This window comes from Portunus trituberculatus, chromosome 48 (genome assembly GCF_017591435.1).
Source record: "Portunus trituberculatus isolate SZX2019 chromosome 48, ASM1759143v1, whole genome shotgun sequence".
Taxonomy (NCBI): domain Eukaryota; kingdom Metazoa; phylum Arthropoda; class Malacostraca; order Decapoda; family Portunidae; genus Portunus; species Portunus trituberculatus.
Genome location: NC_059302.1, coordinates 16,197,202 through 16,214,633, shown reverse-complemented (window position 1 = coordinate 16,214,633; position 17,432 = coordinate 16,197,202). Strand labels below are relative to the sequence as shown.

At 37.2% G+C, this 17,432-nt stretch overlaps 1 protein-coding gene across 2 annotated transcripts in view; it reads right to left on the bottom strand.

Annotated features, from left to right (window-relative positions):
- Positions 1-17,432, bottom strand: part of LOC123498659 (ankyrin repeat domain-containing protein 50-like) — a 256,664-nt gene that overhangs the window by 66,151 nt on the left and 173,081 nt on the right. For both annotated transcript variants that reach the window (XM_045245976.1, XM_045245975.1), the window contains exon 5: positions 6,085-6,242. In XM_045245976.1, coding sequence (XP_045101911.1) covers positions 6,085-6,242 — 158 coding nt within the window. The remainder of the gene's footprint in view (positions 1-6,084; positions 6,243-17,432) is intronic.

The following is a 17,432-nucleotide window of genomic DNA, read 5'->3' as shown; positions in this document are numbered from 1 at the left end:
TTGAGATACGGGGCGATAAAGTTTATCGATCGATTTTGATCCCATTATAACTCACTAGGAAGTTTATTCAGGTTTACTATATGTTCTTTTTATCATCTATAATCTCATAATAGAATCAGGTGTATTTCTAAGCACATCAGGCTCCTAGTCCCACCCTGTCCATGATATGTTAGTCCTGAAGATGCTTTTCTTTTGACGTCCAGCTCTCACTTTTTCTGGTTGTGATGTGTTCTTGAAGTTGCATGTTGTGTAGTGCATAGTTATGGTGTTATCATATACATCAGGCTCGAAACTGTAGTCAAAGGTAGCATCTAGGCATGAACAACGAGAGGAAAGTAGATTTTTTAGCCTCTTTTCAACAGCATAACAAGCTCATCGTCACTATCCACATCTTCATTTCCTTTCTCAATATTTTGTAGAAGAGCTTCTATAATTGTGAGTAATGAGGTCTTTTCTTCTTCACTTCCTTTTCTTTGTTCTGCGTGAGATGTATTTACCTAGTTTACTTAGTTGTATTGTACAAGGTTTGAGTGAGGCTCATAGTGTCCTGTCTCCATATCTCCATTTATCTAGTTTTTCTTTAAAGTTATGCACACTATGTGCTGTAACAATTCCATTATCTAATGCATTAAATTTTTTCACTGTTCTGTGTGAAAAACTGTATTTTCCAATATCCTTCACACACTGCCTTATCCTGATCTTTTCATGTCCTCTTGTCCTTCCATCTTCTGTCAACAGCACCAGGTCTTCTTTGTCTATTTTTTCAATATCATTTACTATCTTATACATTGCTATTAGATCCCCCCATTCTCTTCTATCTTGTAAGGTTGGCAGTCCCATTTCCTTCAGTCGTTCTTCATATATGAGGTCCTTTAATTATGGCACTATCTTAGCAGCAATCTTCTGTATCCTTTCCAATTTTCTTATATCCTTTATAGAGCTCGGAGCCCATACCACTGCTGCATATTCCAGCCTTGGGCGTATCATGCTTGTGATTTTTTTTTCATCATATCTTTATCCATGTAATAAAATGCTACTCTTATATTAGTCAACATCTTATATAATAATGTAGTCCAAATATCTTGCTTATGTGTTTACTAGGACTCAGATTTTCTTGTATGATCATTCCAAGATCTTTTTCCTCTTTAGTCTTCATTATTTGCTCCTCCCCATCAAATAGTTCCATGCTGGTCTTCTCTTACTCTTTCCTAGTCCCATTCTGTGGCATTTCTTGGCATTAAACTCCAATTTCCACTTCTTGCTCCATTCATAGATCTTGTTTAAATCTTCCTGCAACAGCAGACAGTCTTCTCTGGTTTTGATAACTCTTAACAACTTTGCATCATCAGCAAATAAATTTAAATAACTGTTTATCCCAATGTGAATGTCGTTTACATAAACTTGAAACATAATGAAGGCTAACACTGACCCTTGTGGCACTCCGCTAGTTACTTTACCCCAAGATGAGTATGTATCTCTAATCACGGTTCTTATTTCCCTATCCTTCAAATAGTCTCTTGTCCGTTCGAATAAGGTTCCACGCAGTTCTCCTATGTACTCTAGTTTCCAAAGAAGTCTTCTGTGCGGGACTTTATCAAAAGCCTTTTTAATATCCAGGTATACTGTGTCTACCCATCCATCTCTATTTTCAAGTCCTGCAATAACTCTTGAGTAGAAGCTTAATAAGTTTGATACACATAACCGCCCTGTCCTGAACCCAAATTGTCTGTTCGATATGACTTGCTCCTCTTCTAGAAATTCAACCCATTTTTTTTTTTTTTTTAATTATTTCACATAACTTCCCTACGACACTTGTAAGTGACACTGGTCTGTAGTTTAGTGGTTCATTTGCCTTTCTTCCTTTAAATATCAGTACTACGTTGGCTCTCTTCCACTCTAGTGGAACTTTCCCTTCATTTATTGAACTTTTAATTATTTCCCAAACTGGATCCAGTAATTGCTCTTTACATTCTTTTAACACCCAGTCTGATACACCATCTGGCCCCATTGCTTTTCTGACTTCCAACTTATCCAGTAATCTTCCAATATCCTCTTTATGCACTGCAGTCTCCTGTAATCCTTGGCAATCCAATATCCTATTAGGTTCTGTGAAATCATCTTCTGCAGTGAATACCATTTTGAGGCTCTCATTCATTATTTCACACACTTCCTTCTCTGTTTGGTATGTCTTCCCTTCTTTAATTATTTTTTCAATTGTTTCTTTATTCTTTGTTTTGGTGTTTATAAACTTGTAGAAAAGTTTGGGTTCATCCTTGCTTTTTTCCACTACACCCTTCTCAAACTTTCTTCCTTCCTCTCTCCTTACTCTAATATATTCATTTCTAGTATCTTTGTACTGCCGAGTATTATAGTAATTTTCTTGCTTTAAGAGCTTCTTCCACACTTTATCCTTTGCTTTTTCTGATTGTATACATCTTGCATTGTACCAAGCATGTATTTTTTTCTGAACTCTATAAACAGGAACAAACTTGTTTACTCTTTCATTGTATTTCTGCAAGAATATGTCATATTTCTCTTGAACAGTCTTCCTGCACATAATATTACTCCACTCAATATCAGCAAAATAACTCCTTAATTTTTCAAAATCCACCCTTGCATAATTTAATCTCTCTCCTTTATAGACCTCTCTAACTTATCTCATCTTCCTCCTGCATTTGCATCACTAATGTCACATGATCACTTTTCCCCACTGGACTAAGATACTGTATGACTGGAGGGGACTCTGGTTTCTTTGTGAAAACTAGGTCAAGCAACAATGGTTCTTCTTTCCCCCTGTACCTTGTTGACTCCTCCACCCACTGGTCCATTGTATTAACCATAGTCAACTGTAACACTTTCTCACTCCTCTGCCTAGCATTATCCATTACTTCCATCACTCTCCAGTTTATTTGTTTACAGTTAAAGTCTCCAACTAAGAGTATTCTTCTATCTCTTCTAATCATGTTATCGAGGTACTTTATCACCTCTCTTTGCATATCTTTATGCTCTTCTGATCTCCATGTATTAGTCTTTGGTGGAACATATGTAACTATAATTTTTCTTTTCTTCAAATCTTCTGTTCTGACTGTTACTCCTATTACTTCCATCTTGTCTTCACCATATTGCACATACTCCACACATATATTATCACGAACCATTATTAGCACTCCTTCTCCCCCTTTATCCTTCCTGTTCTTCCTCCAGGTATTATATCCCTCCTCTTTTAAGTTGACATGGATTTCTTTTTTCAGTTTTGTTTCAACAATGCACATTACATCCGGCTTTTCTCTTTCAAATAATCCCTAACTTCCAAAATGCTTGATAACAACCCATCTATGTTAGTATAACATAATTTATTGTCTCCTCTTTTTTTCCTTAGGTACCACTTCTTAAGTCTCATATCCAGAACCCTCCAGTAAAAATTCTTTTTCTCTATCTCTGTCCTTTTCTCATTTTTTTCCTTAGCTTCACTTCTTAGCACTTTCTCCTTTTCCCTTTCCTCTAAGTTCATATCTCTTTTTATCCATATTTCCTTGTGATCGACATCATCGGCCAGCTTCCCTTTTCAAGCCATAATTTCCTCTACAGCCACTTGAGATTTCATTTTCACCTTCATTGGTCTCTTACCCCCTTCACTGTACTTTCCCACTGTGGTGGGCTGTGGTGTGGTGGTGGTGAGGGCTGGTGGCTGACACGAGGATGTGCACTGGAGCATCTGAGGTATCAGGTTCAACATGCTGTATTTTTATTCTTTGAGTTTCCATACTCATATTCCAGGTGTCCTTCCTTTGCGTATTCCTCTTAGACACCCGTCCCATGGTTGGTAGTAGGTGAAAAGTAGCTAAATTGAAAGGTGGGTAGAGAGAGATGCAGCAACAACCTCCATCTCTGATAGCTTTTTCCCTATTGAGTCTTGCTGGTGGCCTTGGTTGATGCCACCTCTACACACACATTTGCTTTTGGTGTTGCTGTATCGTGTCCACCAAAAAAAGTTAAGATTTTTGCCTTTTTTTCATAGTTTTTGAGTAAAAAAAACTTATTCTGCTGATGTAAACAAATGCACGTGGTTGAATATGGGACCTTTAAATGGAATTTAAACCAGTCTGCATTTCACCATAAAACTTTGTGAAATAATAGCTAACGTGTATACCTACCACATATTTTTTTCCACAAAAAAAAACATTATTTTTCATATTTTTTCTGTCTCCAAACCGGACGCTGCCCTTAAGTAGGAGAGAGAGAGAGAGAGAGAGAGAGAGAGAGAGAGAGAGAGAGAGAGAGAGAGAGAGAGAGAGAGAGAGAGAGAGAGAGAGAGAGAGAGAGAGAGAGAGAGAGAGAGAGAGAGAGAGAGAGAGAGAGAGAGGCTGCACTCCTGCCACCACAGAGGTTTGTTTACATTATTCCCACTTGGTGATAAGTGTCAGAGGAAGTAAGCAGAGATGGGAGAAATTTATTTTTGTCTTTTCAGTTACATACACATGTATACTTTATCAATGCATAAAAATATATATAATAAAAGCAGAAGTTTATTTATAGTTTTTATTTTGGAGAAAGATGTTTTTGGCTAATGGTGGTAAATGGAGGAGGAGGAGGAGGAGGAGGAGGAGGAGGAGGAGGAGGAGGAGGAGGAGGAGGAGGAGGAGGAGGAGGAGGAGGAGGAGGAGGAGGAGGAGGAGGAGGAGGAGGAGGAGGAGGAGGAGGAGGAGGGTTGGAGGATGGGATGCAGGTACCATTCACATGTAAATATTAAACGTAAATTAACACTGCACTTTCTTAAAAAAAAAAAAAATTGAGTAAATAGTGTGAAAATGATCAAAAAACACTCCCAATGCATAAAATCCACGAGAAACACATAAATACTAGCTCAGCTGAGGTTGAACTGATGTGTTGAGCAGTCAACTAAAGGCAACATCCCAATGCATGACTCGTATCTCAAAATTTCACTCATATCTCAAATTAAAAAATGAATCAAATCATAGCTTGTATCTTAAAAAACTTCTATCTCAGATAGCTCATAAGTCAAAGTACCACTGTATCTATAAATAACAAATATTGTATAAAAACATGATGAAAAAACACTCCCAATGCATAAAATCCACGAGAAACACATAAATACTAGCTCAGCTGAGGTTGAACTGATGTGTTGAGCAGTCAACTAAAGGCAACATCCCAATGCATGACTCGTATCTCAAAATTTCACTCATATCTCAAATTAAAAAATGAATCAAATCATAGCTTGTATCTTAAAAAACTTATATCTCAGATAGCTCATAAGTCAAAGTACCACTGTATCTATAAATAACAAATATTGTATAAAAACAAGAAAAACATAAGAAAAAGAAAATATAAATGGATGAACTACTTTTATAAAGTATATTTATCTCAGAGGGTGCATTCCATGAGATCTTACCCTGCCACATCTTGCCTCAACTTGGGACTGTCAATCAGCTGGAGTATACAAATATAACTACCTACAGGAGACAGACTGCTCTAATAATTGCAGAAGAGCTCAATGACAGCCCTGCAAATATTATTCATAAAATAAATTAAGTTCAAAGTAGGCAAGAGAGAGAGAGAGAGAGAGAGAGAGAGAGAGAGAGAGAGAGAGAGAGAGAGAGAGAGAGAGAGAGAGAGAGAGAGCGCTTCAGATCAAAGAAGCACTGATGTCACTCACCAGTCATTCTGCTGCTTCAGAACAAAGAAGCACTGATGTTGTCACTCACCAGTCATTCTGCTGCCTCAAGACAAAGGAGCACTGAAGCTTTCCTAACTAGACAAGTTCTTTTTTAACAGTCCAGCAAACTAATGAATGATCCCTTACCTATTTGATTACAAAATACCAGATCATCCAAATATAAATAACCTGATATATATATATATATATATATATATATATATATATATATATATATATATATATATATATATATATATATATATATATATATATTAAAGATAATTTTTCTATACAAATAAAGTAAAGTTGGTGAACAATTCAGTATTCTACAGGAAATCATAGACCAATCAGGGAGTGTTAGCATCAGTGATTGAATGACCATGCAGCACATATTTATAAGAACATACCAATGTTGCATTATTTTCTTCTTTCCATGGAATACTCCAAGAAGCAGTTTTCTTGCATTCAGATTCTTCTAACTTTTGTAGTTCAATGGAGAGGTTGTCATCAAACACCCTTTTGCTTATTGTCAAGCAGTTCATGACATCACTCACACTGCTAGTACCTGTGAGAAAAAAATTGAATGAAAAATGTGTGGATTGAAAAACTTAACAGTGATTTTGTCTTTGCTGGAGCATGGTCTTCCACTTTGCTATATGTGAATATTACATTGTGTGTTGTCCTGTGCATAGTCTTTCACTTCGCTATATTTGAAGATTGCATTCTGCATTCCCCTATGCATGGTGTTCCCCTTTGATTTTCATTATCTACTTTATCTATATTCCAACATATTTTGAATGAATGAATAATGAGATCATCTCTGATTCATTATTCTCTTAAGGAAAACATACCAAATTTTTTAAATTCCTGGAATTAGTGTTTTTGCTTGTCTTTGCACACACTCCAATTTCTTAATGTCCTATTGATAACATGGAGACCAGAATTGAACCACATACTCCAAGTGTGGTCTCACCAATGAAGAATACAAATGTGTTATGATTTTAGTTGTTTTACAATAAAAATTACACATAATAAATCCCAAGATAATGTTTGCTTTACGACCCGCAGCTAAACATTGCGTAAGACATTTCAAATCAGTTATTACTATGCCCAAATCCTTCTCTTTAGAACTTGGAAAAAATTTTGTCCTTGTAATTTATAATTATATTTCATATTGTTATTGTTGATAAGCATTACTTTACACTTATCTCCACTAAAATTCAAAACTACAGGAACCTCCCTTAACGAAGGTTCACACAACGAAATTTCGCTACAATGAACGTTTCCTTTTACTACCATCTGCTCGTTTAACGAACACCAAACTCGCTTTAATGAAATTTTATCCAGGTAATTTTTTCCAAGTTTGAAAGCCCCGCCATATCACGCAAGTCGACAGGCTTTTGAATACACCAGCACCTCTCGTGGACAAAACGTGCACCACCCACTCCCCCTAGTTCAAAACAATAACATGCCACCAAAATGCCCTGCAAAGTCACCTAACGTTGCTAAGAAGACCAGGAAGTCTCTTACTCTCAAAGTGAAGCTGAATATTATTCACAGACACAAGAGAGGCGAGAAAACTAATAGCATTGCTTCCCACCATGGCTTGACTCCATCTACTGTTTACCATTTTCAAGTCAGCAGACTCTATTAAGAAGGCTGGTGAGATCATATCTTCCTTGCAAGCTAAAAGAACCACCTGAACTCGTGACTCTGCAATGGATAAAATAGAAAGCCTTGTGAAAATGTGGTACATAAGTTTTGTATGTGGTACAATGATGCGTCCCTTGTTTACATTCCACAGGTTGCCAGCTCTCTCTCCCTCCCTTCATAAATTTAAGACCATTAACATTATAAAGTTACTTACATACATAGATTATTGTACATTATAATGACAGTCTTAAATTAAACTGCTCAAATGTTTAACTTCATAATTTTTACTTTCATTAAACCTTTTACTGTACTATGATGCACTCTTGCTTTGTTTACTCTCAATGGAAGCTCAAGTCAGGGGTTAAACTTGTTATAATTGGTTCGCTTAATGAAAATTCGCTTGACGAAGGGTTTTTAAGGAACGTAATCCCTTCGTTAAGCAGGGATTGCCTGTATTTGTCACTCCAGGTACTTAGGTTACCTAAATCCCACTGGATTGTGTCACAGTCTTCTCTTGTGAGTACTTTACCCTTTAGTCTAATACTACTGTTAATTTGGATATTTTGAATACAATGCTGCAGCCTAAATCATTGATGTACATCACAAAAAGAAACTGACCCAAAACTGAGAGACACCACTCACTACTTCAAGCCAGTCCTAAGTTTCTCCATCTATAACTAATTGTTGATTCTGAATGGTTAGACAACTTTCAACCCAAGGACAACTCTTTTCCTATTCAACATGCTTTCGGCTTAATTAAAAGATGTTTATGTGGCAGGCCTACAGTACTGAATGCATTCCTGAAGTTGAGATAGTACTTGCTCACCATAATTCAATAATATCTTAATAAAAAATTTCAAGAGATTTGTGAAGCAAGATCTGTTGTTATAAAAACCACATTGAGTGTCTATCTAATATCAATTTGTGATTGTCAAGGAATGATGTGATTTTATCTCTCAAGACTCTCTCTGAAATTTTCATATTCACCAAGGTAAGAGTAATGGGTCTGTAGTTTCCAGCTTTGCTTCTGTTACCTTTCATGAATATCATTGTGACATTTGCACATTTCCAATGACTCAGTACAATTCCTCTGCGGTAAGATCTATTGAAGAGTAATTTCAAAGGCAACAGCAAATCTCACAGAAGTCTTGTTGATATTTCATCAGTGCCTATTCTTTTACTGGGATCTAGAAATTGTAGGTGCCATGGAATCTTGCTTTTCAAACTTACTTTATTTCTGAAGCCCGTTCACAAACCAAAACGTTTGAAAACTGAAAACATTTTCCCCAGAGAAATCAATGTAAAATTGATTAATCCATTCCTACACCTCAAGGCTGCATTTGAGGGAATGACTCAGCACGCACCTTGTAGTCCCTGCAGCATGTTTCCTCTATCAAATAATTTTACATATCTCACAGCCGGAGTAAACAAAGGATTGTTGTTACTATACTAACAGCATTTAACTGACAGCAAGACAGCATATGCTGATCTTTCAGACAGAGCTTATCATGCATCACTAGCTGTCTTGGAATAGGTGAGGCACCTCTGCATTACAATCACCTGTGATGATATCAGTAGCCAATATGGTGACCCAAACAACCATCTGCGGAATCACATGATTCCTGAGACCTGTCATAACAGCAGAGCATCTTGGAAATGACACTAATGTTTAACCCATGCAAAGAAAACATAAAATAAGAACTTTATTACATATGTGGAACACTAGAAAAATTATTTCCAAGATGCTTTGCTGTTAGGGCAAGTTTAGTGAATCATGAGAGTACACGAGGTTTGTTAAGGTCGCCATAGTTGCTAGTGACGTCATCACAGTAAATTACAAAACAGAGGCACCTCACCTATTCCAGGATGGTTAGTGATGCATGATAAATGTCATAGGAAGATCAGTTAGACACTGTTACTATAGCAATGATGATCCTTTGTTTATTCCAGCTGAGTAGCACACAAAAGCATTTGATAGAGGATATGTACTGCAGGGAGCACAGGTTGCAAGCTGAGTTGATCAGTATTTTGGCCAGAGATCATCCAATTTGTTTGCTCATAGACATTCCCATGGATTGTTTACCAACTGAGTTGTGATATGACAACTGGGGCAATTTTGAGCTCAAAATTTTGTTTGGCACCAATTTGTTAAAAAAGTGAGATGTTCAATGACAGAGGCTTCACTGTATCTGGTTATGCTGTCTTCACTTATTTCATCTATTCTTAGCTTTTCTTTATATAGATTCTTTAAACATATTGATTCCAGTTAGCAATACCAATATATCTTCTGTGATAAACATACTGTGGAAATTGTTATTTAGAAACACCACCATATCATTACAGACACTAACGAGCATGTTATAATAACTCTTATAGATCTATTTTTCTTAAATTTTTTTACTACAAATATATTGAAAATCTTTTTTAGGACTTAACAATCATTGTAACATATGTGCAACCAAAAATGAATGCATGGACCAACCGAGAATATAAAGATATGATAGATGACACTATAAGGAGTCTAACAAGAGTCATTAAAGAAAGGAGAAAAGTGTTATTAGTAGGAGACTTCAACTGTAAAGATGTGGACTAGGAAAATTATGAAAGTGGTATGGGGGAAGAAGCTTGGGGAGAAAGATTCCTAAACCTAATGATAGATAATATGATGGACCAAAGATTAAAGGAAAACATAAGATTCAGAGGAAACGATGAGCCAGCGAGATTAGACCTGGTTTTTGCAAGGGCTATACAAATGAATGATGATATAAGATATAAGTGCCCATTGGGAAAGAGTGATCATGTAATATTAGAAATGGATATAGAAGAGGGAAAAGAAGATAGAGATGAATCATACAAAGGAGAGTGATTAAATTACAGAAAGGCTGATATTGAGAATCTCAAGAACTATTTCAAATACGCTAACTGGGAGGAGATGGAAAACTCTGAGGGGATGCAAGAGAAATATAACTTATTTTTGGAAATATACAAAACAGGAGTAAGGGAATTTGTTCCAAAATATAGACCTAAGGAAGAAGGAAAGAAAGATTGGTTTAACACAAAGTGTGCCAGGGCAAAGGAGAAAAGAGATGGAGCATGGAAAAGGTGGAGGAGAAATAGAAATGCAGTAAATAAGGTAAACTTCAAGATAGCAAGAAATTAATATGTTAAAGTGAGGAAGGAAGAGGAGAGGATCTATGAAAAGGACATAGTCGAAAAATGCAAGGAACAGCCAAAATTGTTTTACAGATTCATAAATAGAAAAATAAGACAAAAAGAAGGAGTGAACAGCTACATAAATCTGTTTGCGGACAATACGAAACTGTGCAGAGTTATAAAACAAAAGGAGGATTATGAAATACTGCAGGAAGACCTAAATAAGATCAGGGAATGGAGTAAAAAGTGGGAAATGGAATTCAATGAGGACAAAAGCCATGTCATGGAAATGGGAAAGAGTAAAAGACAATCTGTGGGAATCTATAAGATGGGAGATGGATTAGAACTGGAGAAAGTAAAAAAGGAAAAGGATTTGGGAGTGACGATGGAAGAAAATAATCAACCGGCAAGCAATATTAATAGAATTCTCAGAGAGACATACAATTAGCTAAGGAATATTGGAATAGCATTTCACTACATGGACAAAGAAACGATGAAAAAACTGATAAGTACTATAATAAGACCCAGATTGGAATATGCAGGAGTAATGTGGACCCCTCACAAAAAGAAACATATAAGGAAGCTGGAGAGACTACAAAAAATGGATAAAAGAATGGTCCCAGAACTTGAAGGGATGACATATGAGGAGAGACTAAAGGCTATGGATCTTCTAACATTGGAACAGAGAAGGGAGAGAGGGGATCTCATACAAGTTTATAAATTGATCAATGGAATGGACCAAGTGGACAATGAGTATCTGATCTTGAGAGAAGAATATGCAGGTCGAAGCATAAGATCGCATAGTAAGAAACTGAGGAAGGGAAGATGTCTGAGAGATATTAAAAAGTAAAGTTTCCCGCTAAGATGTGTTGAGATGTGGAACAGTTTGAATGAAGAAGTAATGTCTGCAACGAATGTACACAGTTTTAAGGAAAGATTGGATAAGTGTAGATATGGAGAAGGGGCCACATGAGCATAAAGCCAAGGCCCTGTAAAACTACAACTAGGTAAAATACACACACACACACACACACACACACACACACACACACACACACACACACACACACACACACACACACACACACACAATTTATATGAAAGAGATTAAAGTAACCAAGCTTGAAATAAAAGAGTTAATGAAGGAACTGGATGAAGAGAAGGCAATGGGACCGGATGAAGTCTCAGGCACAATACTGAAAGAATGTAGGGAAGAACTAGCAAGTCCTATATACAACATCATAAAATGCTCAATAGAAAATGGAACAGTGCCAGTAGAATGGAAAAGAGCTGAGGTGGTTCCCATATATAAGAGCGGAAAGAAAGAAGAACCTTTAAATTACAGACCGGTATCACTAACTAGTGTAATATGCAAGATGTGTGAAAGAATAATAAAGAAACAATGGATCGAGTTCCTTGAAGACAACAAATTAATATCAAATAGCCAATTTGGTTTTAGAAAAGGACAGTCTTGTGTAACTAATTTATTGAGTTTCTATTCTAGAATAGTTGATAGAGTACAAGAGAGAGAGATGGGTTGACTGCATCTATTTGGATTTAAAAAAGGCGTTTGACAAAGTGCCACACGCAAGATTACTGTGGAAGTTAGAGGAGAAGGGTGGCTTAAAAGGAAGCACATTGAGATGGATAGAAAATTATTTGAGGGGGAGAGAAATAAGGACGGTAGTTAAAGATATGAAGTCCAAGTGGAGAGCAGTAGAAAGCGGAGTGCCACAGGGGTCAGTATTGGCACCAGTACTTTTCCTCATTTATATTAACGACATGCCAGAAGGAGTGAACAGCTACATAAATTTGTTTGCGGATGATACGAAACTGTGCAGAGTTATAAAGCAAAAGGAGGATTGTGAAATACTGCAAGAAGACCTAAATAAGATCTGGGAATGGAGTAAGAAGTGGGAAATGGAATTCAATGTGAATAAAAGCCATGTCATGGAAATGGGAAAGAGTGAAAGACGACCTGTGGGAATCTATAAGATGGGAGATGGAGTAGAACTGGAGAAAGTCAAAAAGGAAAAGGACTTAGGAGTGACGATGGAAGAAAACAATCAACCAGTAAGCCATATTGATAGAATTTTTAGAGAAACATATAATTTGCTGAGGAATATTGGAGTAGCATTTCACTAAATGGACAAAGAAATGGTGAAGAAATTGATAAGTACTATAATAAGACCCAGATTGGAATATGCAGGAGTAGTGTGGACCCCTCATAAAAAGAAACACATAAGGAAATTGGAGAGGCTACAAAAAATAGCTACAAGAATGGTTCCAGAATTTGAAGAGATGACATATGAGGAGAAACTAAAGGCTATGGATCTACCAACCCTGGAACAAAGAAGGGAGGGAGGAGACCTGATACAAGTTTATAAATTCATCAACAGAATGGACCAAGTGGATAATGAGAAACTGATCCTGAGAGAAGAATATGACATCCGAAGCATAAGATCGCATAGTAAAAAGCTGAGAAAAGGAAGATGTCTGAGATATATAAAAAAATATAGTTTCCCGCAGAGATGTATTGAAACGTGGAACAGTTTAGATGAAGAAGTAGTGTCTGCAACGAGTGTGCACACTTTTAAAGTAAGATTGGATAAGTGTAGATATGGAGACGGGGCCACACGAGCTTAAAGCCCAGGCCCTGTAAAACTATAACTAGGTTTAACTAGGTAAATACACACCATTTTTGGAAATATAGAAAACAGGAGTCAGGGAATACGTCCCGAAGTATAGACCTAAAGAAGAAGGAAAGAAAGATTGGTTTAACGCAAGGTGTGCTAGGGCAAAGGAGAAAAGAGATGGAGCATGGAAAAGGTGGAGGAGAAATAGAAATCCAGTAAATAAGGAAAACTTCAAGGCAGCGAGAAATGAATATTTTAAGGTGAGGAAGGATGACGAAAGGAACTATGAAAAGGACATTGTCGAAAAATATAAGGAGCAACCGAAATTGTTCTACAGATTCATAAATGGAAAAATTAGGCAAAAAGAAACAATAGAAAAGTTAAAAGGAGAGAACAGGATGGTGGAGGACCCAAAAAGTATGGCAGAATTATCAAATAATAAATTCCAGGAGGTCTTTACTAAGGAATCCAAATTTGAAAGGCCACAGGGTAATAGAGAGACAGTCTATATGAAAGAGGTTAAAGTAACCAAGATTGATATAAAAGAGTTAATGAAGGAATTGGATGAAGAGAAGGCAACGGGACCGGATGAAGTATCAGGCAGATTACTGAAAGAATGTAGGGAAGAACTAGCGAGTCCTATATACATCATAAAATGCTCAATAGAAAATGGAACTGTACCAGTAGAATGGAAAAGAGGTGAGGTGGTTCCCATATATAAGAGCGGAAGGAAGGAAGAACCTTTAAATTACAGACTGGTATCACTAACTAGTGTAATATGCAAGATGTGTGAAAGATGAATAAAGAAACAATGGATTGAGTTCCTTGAAGACAACAAATTAATATCAAATACCAATTTAGTTTTAGAAAAAGACGGTCGTGTGTAACAAATTTAATGAGTATCTACTCTAGAATAGTTGATAGAATACAAGAGAGAGGGATGGGTTGACTGTATTTATTTGGATTTAAAAAAGGCGTTTGATAAAGTGCCACATACAAGATTACTGTGGAAGTTAGAGGAGAAGGGTGGCTTAAAAGAAAGCACATTGAGATGGATGGAAAATTATTTGAGGGGGAGAGAAATAAGGACGGTACTTAAAGATATGAAGTCCAAGCGGAGAGTAGTAGAAAGGGGAGTGCCGCAGGGGTAAGTATTGGCTCAATACTTTTCCTCATATATATAAACGACATGCCAGAAGGAGTGAACAGCTACATAAATCTGTTTGCAGACGATACGAAACTGTGTAGTTATAAAGCAAAAAGAGAATTATGAAATACTGCAGGAAGACCTAAATAAGATCTGGGAATGGAATAAAAAGTGGGAAATGAAATTCAATGTGAACAAAAGCCATGTCATGGAAATGGGAAAGAGTGAAAGACGACCCGTGGGAATCTATAAGATGGGAGATGGAGTAGAACTGGAGGAAGTAAAAAAAAGGACTTACGAGTGATGATGGAAAAAAACAATCATCCAGTAAGCCATATTGATAGAATTTTCAGAGACATGTAATTTTTTAAGGAATATTGGATTAGCATTTCACTACATGGACAAAGAAATGATGAAGAAATTGATAAGTACACTATAATAAGACCCAGAATGGAATATGCAGGAGTAGTGTGGACCCCCCATAAAAAGAAACACATAAGGAAGTTGGAGAGACTGCAAAAAATGGCTACAAGAATGGTTCCAGAATTTGAAGTGATGACATATGAGGAGAGACTAAAGGCTATGGATCTACCAACCTTGGAACAGAGAAGGGAGAGAGGGGATCTGATACAAGTTTATAAATTGATCAACGGAATGGACCAAGTGGATAATGAGAAACTGATCCTGAGAGAAGAATATGACATCCGAAGCACAAGATTGCATAGTAAAAAGCTGAGAAATGGAAGATGTCTGAGAGATGTAAAAAAATATACAGTAATATTCCGCTTAACGAACAGGATAGGGGGTGTAAAAGCCGTTCGTAGAGCAAAAATTCGTTAAGCGGACATAATTTTCCCATAGGAAATAATGGAAATAGGGGGGGATGCGTTCTGGGCTGGTCCCCAACATACCACATGGGTTAAAAAAAAAAAAATTATATATACGTTTGGCAGCATATTGGGCCACCGGTGTACCACTACTTTTATGATGTCATATGAGTCATTGGAAGTTAGAGGAGCTACGTACAAATTCTCTGACATTCTCGCATTTATGTTCACAAAACAACATTTCTATTAGCTTTTTACAAACCTTGCCCCCAAGAAAGGATTGTTTTGTAATGCATAAAGTGAAATCTTTTATGGAATACCAAAAAAAAAAAAAAAGCAGAGATGAGATAAGCCACAGACGAAGCGGGAGACTTGCGGCCACTCGGCCGCTTCTTCTTCTTCTTGTGACCCTTTTAGCTTGCGTGTTGTCTTTCCCCATGATATTTGTTTCCACTCCTCTATTGCCTGCTATAATGGATATCATATCTTAGTATTCATATACGCTCATGCCATGAGGATAACTTTGACTCCGTGGCACTGAGTGACAGTGAATTACTAATGAAATACCGCAGTATTTCATTAGTAATTCACTATCACTCTGTGCCACGGAGTCAAGGTTATCTTCGTGGCATGAGCGTATATGAATACTAAGATACAACATCCATTATAGCAGACAAGAGAGGAGTGAAAACATAAACATCATGATGAAAGTAACACGCAAGCAAAAGGTTCATAAGAAGAAGAAGCGGCTGAGTGGCTGCAAGTCTCCCGCTTCGTCTGTGGCTCATCTCATCTCTGCTTTATTTTTTGGTATTCCATGTAAGATTTCACTTTATGCATTACAAAACAATCCTTTCTTGAGGCAAGGTTTGTAAAAAGCTAATAGAAATGTTGTTTTGTGAACATAAATGCATATATAAGACAGTAACACCACCTCCAGAGGTGGTGTTCCCAGCAACCTCAGAGCAACCTGAAAGCAACCTTGTCACTGTCCCTCCAAGCATTCATGGATGCCATTTCGCTGCAAGAGGTTGCTCTGACGTTGTTAAAGAATCTTGGATCCAGCTCCAGGAGCTCTAGAGACAGAGGTGGGGAGCCAGCCAATCACAGCGAAACTACCACGTTCGGTCCCTCACCCAGCAAATTAAAACCCAGAAAATTCGCTAAAACGGATGTGGTTGTACGTTATGTGGATTTTTGGTCTAACTTTATATAGTACGTTAAACCGGAAATTCGTTAAACGAATGTTCATTAAGCGGAGTATTACTGTAGTTTCCCACAAAGATGTGTTGAGACGTGGAACAGTTTGAAGAAGTGGTGTCAGCAACGAGTGTGCATAGTTTTAAAGAAAAATTGGATAAGTGTAGATATGGAGACGGGGCCACACGAGCATAAAGCCCAGGCCCTGTAAAACTACAACTAGGTAAATACACACACACACTGGAAGAACTATGAGAGTGACAATTAGAGATAAGGAGTCCACCTGGAAGGAAGTTATAAGTGGGGTTCCGCAAAGTTCTATGTTGGCCCTAATTATATTTGCAATACAGTAATACTCCGCTTAACGAACATTCGTTTAATGAATTTCCGGTTTAACGTACTATACAAAGTTAGACCAAAAAGTCCGCATAACGTACAACCACATCCGTTTTAGTGAATTTTCTGGGTTTGAATTTGCTGGGTGAGGGACTGAATGCGGTAGTTTCACTGTGATTGGCTGGCTCCCCGCCTCTGTCTCTAGCGCTCCTGGAGCTAGATCCAAGATTCTTTAACAACGTCAGAGCAACCTCTTGCAGCGAAATGGCATCCATGAACGCTTGGAGGGACAGTGACAAAGTTGCTATCAGGTTGTTCTGATGTTGCTGTGAACACCACCTCTGGAGGTGGTGTTACTGTCTTATATATGCATTTATGTTCACAAAACAACATTTCTATTAGCTTTTATAAACCTTGCCTCCAAGAAAGGATTGTTACAATTTGTAATGCATAAAGTGAAATCTTACATGGAATACCAAAAAATAAAGCAGAGATGAGATGAGCCACAGACGGGAGACTCGCGCCGCTTCGCTTCTTCTTCTTGTGACCCTTTTGCTTGCGTGTTACTTTCATCATGATGTTTATGTTTTCACTCCTCTATTCCCTGCTATAATGGATATCGTATCTTAGTATTCATATACACTCATGCCACGAGGATAACCTTGACTCTGTGTCACTGAGTGATAGTGGATTACTAATAAAATACCGCAGTATTTCATTAATAATTCACTATCACTCAGTGCCACGGAGTTGAGGTTATCCTCGTGGCATGAGCATATATGAATACTAAGATATTATATCCA